A 7,514-nucleotide genomic window follows, 5' to 3' on the forward strand; every position below is an offset into this window, starting at 1 on the left:
ACTAAGAACCTTATTTCATTGGTGCCGTCTAACAACACTATTTCACAATGAATGAGGAAACTTTGGCTAGTCATCCAGGTAGTTAATGGCCGATCTAGGATTTGTAACCCAGGTAGACTCCAGATTTCACACTGTGATACATTACTTAGCTCTATGATACATTAATTCCAAGTCCCAATAAACTTGCAAGATCAAGAGAAACATATCAGTTATCCCATGGATGTTTCATTGGCCACATCAACCACTCATCCCTTTATCTGCCCCTGTATCTCTCTGAGGCCAAATTGTAACTTGTGACTGATAAAGTTAGTAATGTACCTATCATATGTCCTCTTCTAGGCATTCTGATTCATCTTAGTAGTCCTTGTGTAAAATAGTAAAATGCCTGCACATGGTAATCCCTCTATAAAGTTGGTTATATGAATTCATCATTGACAGAATTAAGAGATAATTCAGACTGTACCACAAATTACTTTTGGAAAATAATTTAAAAAATCAATTTAGCAAGCCTATAATTTGATAAATAATGACTACAACTTGATATTGATTTCCTCACAAACTTGTTTTTTAACTTGAGTTTATAAAAGTGGTCAATTGTTTGGGCAAGAACCAATTAAAAATGAAAATAATTCTTCAAGATAATGACTATATTATTGTTTTATTTGTTTTTCACTGAGCTGATTCAAAAATTTCAATTGCAGTACATATACATATGACAACTCATCTAGATAATATTAAATGATCTAGGAAAAGAGATAAAAATACTTAATTATTTTTCTTGCATGATGTCAAGCAAATGTAACTTCTTTTTTTAATTCTTAGTGATAAATGGGATACTTTAATACTATTTAGAGACAACCTAAGTTTATTAACTTAATCTCTCAAATTTCAGAGGGAAAGTGACTTGATAAATGTTTGAAGCTTCTCTTATAAGCCATCAAAAGATCACATTTGCCTTCCTTTGCTTTAAATGTGGACATTACATTTCATTTTGACAAGTGTCTGACAGAAGTTTTAGAGTCTGACTACTTCTGTTAAATAATAACCACAACTCTAAAAATAATCATTACTACATATAAGATGTAAAATCAGATTTAAGATTTGCCTTTTTAGACTTTCATATTTAAATTTAAAATATGCATTAATAAAATTACATAATAAAGAAAAAGATAATTATTCAGAAGTTGGTAATAACTTATTATTAAATTTATAAATTCTTGGAAGAATTCAATATTAAGATTGAAGACCATTTCTCTTTTTTCTTTTAACTCCTGCAATTTAAAAGCATTCACTTCACTTTGGAAAAATAAAATAATAAAAAATTTCTAAAGCAGAATTGTACTAGTTTTAACAATGCTAGAATTTCCCTCTAAAGATGAGTTACTTTGGAATAATTTTTATTGAAGTCATAAATGATAACTTTTTTCCTCAGTAACATAAAGCAGAAGTAACTAGACATAATTTTTTATTATACTTATTGATTATGAGTGATAGAATAACATCCTATTCAATTATCTAAAGTAAGGTTGAGCTACACCCAAAAGGGTGTATAGCAGCAATATAGCTTAAAGAACAAAAATTGATTTTCACAGTTGGGTCCATACTAGGAAGAGGGCTGAGTTATCTTATTGATTCTTGGTGGAAGCGATGGGTCTCCAAGGCTTTCCTGGAGATTCACCTTAAGTAAGTACAATAAATAAGAAGTTCCTTGGGGCAGCCATCTGACCCAGAGGAAATTACGACCTTTTCTCTGAGCATTAGGCACTCCCTGAGCTGAGTTATTCTCCAATTAGAATGTTGTTAAATACCATACCATTTGTTGTTCAACTAATTGCCCGGAACTTACAAAAGAGTTCTTAGACGTGAGGTACAGAAAGCTAGCAAGGAAAAACGAAGAGCTCTGTTTTCTGGGATAAGATGATACTTTCACACTCAAACCACATTTCTTTTTGTCATACTGGTGTTACCTTTAGTGTCATTAGAAATAAATGCATAACTCTATCCTCGCCTGTTCTTGGTACAAGAAAATGATGTAACACTTTCATTCTGATTTCCCTTGTCCAAGAAACAAGAGGCTGAGTCTGCCCTTGACAGCTGTGACCCCTAATCAGCACTACTGGGCAGTCAGTAGTGAAAAAATGCCCCCTCCCCAACTTTAAACAAAGGCATTTCATTTGGTCTTAAGCCAAGGTGAGGAAATAAATAAGAAAGAAACAATTACTGGGCTAAATAAAAAGACAACATAAAGGGGCATAGCCCGTAACGTGAACCTAGCCAGAGGAGATTTAGGGTTCTCCTCCCCAGGGAGGGGTGACCAACGCACGCATACTGACCAGCACCTTAAAGAGGTAAAGAGAGTGAAAGGGCTCAACGTACACACACCCCGCTCCATACCGGGGACGAGTCTCCGAGCTGCGGCTTGTGCTGTCGGAGGGCTAGGCTGAAGCTGACCGCCCCCACGGCCACGCTGGACACCCCCAGCCCTATCTCCAGCACGGAGAGCACCAACAGGCTCCCAATGATCTGGCCGCTGGTGCACATCCTTCCTCGGTCATCATTCCTTCCAGATCAGAGTAGGAAACCGACCATCCACCTTCTTTCTTCCGCTCTCCTCCTGACCCCCTCCTCCTCCCTCTACCAGACCCTGAAACTTTCTCTTCTTCACCAGTGCAGCCTTCTCCGCAAGGGCTGGATTTGCAGAACAGGAGACCCTCTTCCCTGAGCGGGCCAGAGGCAGAAGGGCCGCTCCGCCACCCCCTGGCACGTTCGGGCAGGGACCGGAGACGGATCGGCGGTCGGTCGGCCGGAGTCCGGGAGAGGAGAGGAAACCGGTCGCAGGGCTTCCCAAACAGGAGCCGGGGAGCGGGAGCAGCCCCGGAGCTGAGTCCCGCCCGCGAGGCGCTGTCCAGAGTTCTGCCGCGTCCTGCGTCTCCGCAGGGCGCCCCGCGCGCGCCCGAGCCTATCCGAGCGCCGGGCTCCCCTTCCTCTCGGTGCCAAGGAGATGAGCGCGGCTTCTGGAGACGCAGAGCCAGACTGCTCCGATCCTCCGTCTCCCTCTCCCGCTCGTCTCCTCGCCTTTGTTTCCGTGGACGCCAAGTGCTCCTGTGAGTCCCTCGGTCCCCAGGCTGAGCGGGCGGGTGATATTCAGCACCACGCTCCTCGCAGTGGCGGTGTCGCCAGAAAAAGCGACCTTGTCTGATGGCCCTTTCCCGTCTGGGTGCCTTCTCCCTCCTCGTCGTCATCCTCTTCCCCCCCCCCCCCCCCTTGATCTGATTCTCTCTCATCACAGTGACCTCATTGGGATTTAAGAGGTTGGTGGAAGACAGAAAAGCTTGGTCTATTTGTGGGGGTAGAACCAGTACTCTTGGTTGGCCCTTAATTGGCCTCACTCACCTGGGGACCTAACCTCAGCAACGCGAGCCATCGCCACCTCCGCATCTCCCCCACTCGCTCCCTCTTGGGTTTCTACCCAGGTGGGAGGGAAAGCGATGCCTACTTCAACACGGGGCCCATTCTGTGTAAAACTTACTTCTGGGTGTGTGCCCGGTGGGGAGGGGGTACAGTGGGGAAAAGGGGGCCAGAGAGCGCAGGGGTTGGAAAAACGCCAGACTCCTAAATTCACTGGGGACTCTGAAGGATCCTCACCAAGGCACTCCTCTGTCTGGAAGAGGTAGACTCAAGACTGCTTATAAGGAGCGTCCACTCCCCTGTCATCTTCCTTGTCTCGGGGCGAGGGACATACAATTGGCTGGGGACACACTTAATTGCAGATGTGGCCAACAGACCCCTGCAGTCCCCCAGAAGCACGGCTACACGTCCTGGGACGTTGCCAGACCGAGTGGAACTGGGACCTTGTGTTCTAACTCCAATTCAAGCACTACATTGCAAAGGACACTATTAAAAACAAAAATTCTGGCTCATTGTACAACTGTTTATGACAGTCTGCCCTTCAAAATCATTAGGCAGGTGCCAACCTTGACTTGGGCATTATTGTGTTGTATCTGTTACACCCAGGACACTAGAAGTCTGCAGATCACTGTGTTGGGACCCTGTTTTCATGTCTCTGATTTTACCCCATGAAAAATAACAAGGTATTCCATTAAGGAGACCCAGGAAGGGGGGAGTGAGAAGGTGTTTGGGGCATGAATCCTCTTTCTCAAGTTGAAAATGGATTGAAGGAACATAGAAGAAAGGAGGATTGAATTAGGAGACATTAACAAGACCAGGGTATCTTGACCTCTGAATACATGCTGACTAGTGCAGTGTGGGCACCTTTCTGGTTAGAAGCTTTTATTTTAAAGCCCCAACGATGAGCACACTAAAGCTGAAGTGGCAGTTTCCATTTTTTAAAATTTGATTAGGACTTGTTTCATAGTTAAGTTCAATTTTATACTATAGCTTACTTTCCTTATGATATATTTATATTCTACATTTAAAATTTTTTTGAGTATTCTTCCCTTAGAAGCAAAAAAAGCAAGGAAGGGAGAATTGTAAGTAATTAGACCATGAAGAATGTTCGGTTACTGTGATATTTAGAGAAAAACTAAAATGTTTATGCTGAATAATTAGTGGATTAATTTTCTACTTCTTTAAAACTCAATCAGTCTACCAAGAAGTTGGTTAGAGCCTGATCAGATGGTGGCACAGTGGATAGAGCATCAGACTGGGATGTGGAGGACCCAGGTTCGAGACCCCGAGGTTGCCAGCTTGAGCAAAAACAACAACAACAAAAAAAACCCCAAACAAACAAACAAAAAAAACTCACCAGCTGGAACCCAAGGTCGCTGGCTCGAGCAAGGGATTACTCGGTCTGCTGAAGGCCCATGGTCAAGGCACGTATGAGAAAGCAATCAATGAACAATTAAGGTGTTGCAACGAAAAACTGATGATTGATGCTTTTCATCTCTCTCCATTCCTGTCTGTCTGTCCCTATCTATTCCTCTTTCTGACTCTCTTTCTGTCCCTGTAAAAAAAAAAAAAAAAAAAGAAAGAAAAAGAAAAAAGGTGGTTAGAACCCTTCAAATAATTTTTGGATTTAATGAAGCATAGTTTATTTTATTTAAATATTGTAGAAGTCATCTAAGTGATCTAATTTATATGTAGAAGTCATGAAGCATCTCACTACTTAATTTTGGTTTGTCTTTAGTCATTGTTGTTCTTTTAAAAAATAAAGTTCTTCCCTATTAGGAAGAGAATAGCAAGCTATAGTTATTGTTAAAACAGAATGTGGCCATATACAAAGGAATATGAATTATAAGAAGGAAAATGAACTTTGTAGAGAACATAGAGGTAATGTTAACAATAGATGAATTTCATAGAGAGAAAGAAATGGGTAAATCATGTATTATGGCTAAATTTATCTCTGAATGTGATAGATAAAAAATGTTAACTTAAATACCCCAAAGCCTAAACACATGCCTCAATATAACCAATCTTAATTGATTCTTTATTATTGGTATAAAATCTAAAACTTTTGAAAATCAAATGTACATGAAAAATTTCATTTTCATGCATCAATGACAACTGAGTTATTAAAACAGAAATATTTGTAAGAGTAAAACAAAAAAATTATTACCACAGAAGAAATTACTGTTTTATGCTAAAAACATGAGGATCAATGTTGTTAAAACTCTCAAAAGAATATTAACTTGCCTATTCTGGGAGACAAAGTGTATATTACATCACCATTTAAATGATGTAGAGATCCCCCCTCCAAAGTAAATGCAAGAAGAGCAGCTAACACTTACAGGTAATCATATCAAAATATAGGTTCAAACTGGCATCCTATACCTTTCAAAACTATTTGTTAGAGAAAGAATTATAGGATAAAATAGTAACTCAAGAGAAAAATTAAACAAGTACTTTGCCATCCAAATACCAGTGACTCTACAATTAGAGAGGTTAATTTTTCTTACACCATGCCATACCAAAAGAGCTATTCATGATATCCATTGATACATTGCTTACTACATCTTCAACAAGAGCAATAGCTCAAGAAAATCTCAAGTTTGCCACAGTAAATATAATTGTGTGGATAACCTCAAAGTAATTCTTATTAAACATAGCAGCTAATCAGAATAAAATCCCTCCAGACAGCTTTAAGGACCTAAATTCTCCCAATAAGTATTTAAGAGTTCTGAGATTCTTTTGTACCCATTTCCCCAAATTAGATTTATAATTTTAATATGTGAATAAAGGACAGTCTAGGAACTGGTAAACAAATACCACCAGTCTTAGTCTAATAATGTAAGTTGAAGAAATAATGCAATCAGCAATATAGGGTTAAAAACTGAAAGGGTCAAAACTTTAAACTGATTAATTTTGAGATATGAATTAGTGTTCAAGCTGTTATATGCTAGTAATTTCTTAGGGTGACCCTAGGCACTGGACTGGATGACCAATGTAGCATTGTAGATGAAGGAAAAGAAAAATCACAAAAATGTTACAAACAATTTAGCTGTTTTTCAGTGCTACAAGTCTATTTAATAGTTTAATATTATTGTCGGTGTAGTTAACAACAGTTGTTCACAGAGACTTAGCCAGGCTTTGATAAAGTGAGTCAACCAAAAAAAGAAAAAAAACATTTTGAGGATTTTTTTTCTTATTTAAAGATCAAGAAGCAGAGATAACTAAATCTGAATTTAGCTTTTGTCTTTTTTATCTATAGTAATTATATAGTTTAGAAGTTATTATCTAATAGTAACATCAGTGCTTATGAAAACTAGAGAAAGTATAGTACTTAGTACTGTATTTACTATAATTTTCCATTTATGGATAAACATATTTAGATTATTAATGACTTTTAAACACAGACCAAGTAGAGAGAAAAAAATCAGCAAAGGCATAGAAGAAATAAGAAACACTGCTAACCAAGTATTCTAATCTATAAACCAGAGATAATACTACCTGCTGAGATTTGTTTTCTACTTTAAAAAAGAATCAGCTGACTGGCTACTGAGGGTCAGTGAAATGCAGTGTGCTGCCCAATTTCTTGCAGCCAGAACGAGGTTTCACACCCATTTCTGATTTCTGATGCTCTTGAATACTTTTAAAAACAAGTGGCTAAGTTACTTTATAATTATTTTGTTATGTATTAATTAACTGATTAAACATTTACAGAATTATTTCAGAGACAAAGAAATCAATGAGAGCAAGCTATTAATTTACATGAACAAATATGAAAAGTAGATTAGCATAGAATGATAGAATAATAGGGTCATAAGAATCCCTCTTGTTAGATTTCATCCTCTATTGTAATTTAAAGTACAACATTGCTGACCTTCTTTCACTCTTCCAGTATCCAGAAGCACACTGCATTAAATCAACATTTATATTTTTGTAAATTTTACCCACTGTACTCAGTTCTATCTTCTGGAACAACAGAGAACAAATAAAGAAGACTTTTTATTATCGTAGTCATTCAATTATTTTATAATTTTCATGGCTTGTATAGAGTCCAACATTTACAGGAGAAATTTTCGATCTCCGTTAAGAGATCAGATCAGATGGTCCAG

The 7,514-nt window shown here is 38.6% G+C and overlaps 1 protein-coding gene across 4 annotated transcripts in view; it reads right to left on the minus strand.

Annotated features, from left to right (window-relative positions):
- The window catches only part of TMEM196 (transmembrane protein 196), a 48,348-nt gene extending 45,129 nt beyond the window's left edge, over window positions 1–3,219 (minus strand). For 2 of the 4 annotated variants that reach the window (XM_066238876.1, XM_066238874.1), the window contains exon 1: window positions 2,395–3,219. In XM_066238876.1, coding sequence (XP_066094973.1) covers window positions 2,395–2,541 — 147 coding nt within the window. In that variant the 5' untranslated portion in view covers window positions 2,542–3,219. Of the gene's footprint in view, window positions 1–2,376 lie in introns of all 4 variants that reach the window. The other 2 variants (XM_066238875.1, XM_066238873.1) reach the window with 1 other exon arrangement.
- Between the last annotated feature and the right edge of the window lie 4,295 nt (window positions 3,220–7,514).

The sequence above is a fragment of the Saccopteryx bilineata genome, chromosome 7 (genome assembly GCF_036850765.1).
Source record: "Saccopteryx bilineata isolate mSacBil1 chromosome 7, mSacBil1_pri_phased_curated, whole genome shotgun sequence".
In the NCBI taxonomy this organism is placed as follows: Eukaryota; Metazoa; Chordata; class Mammalia; order Chiroptera; family Emballonuridae; genus Saccopteryx; species Saccopteryx bilineata.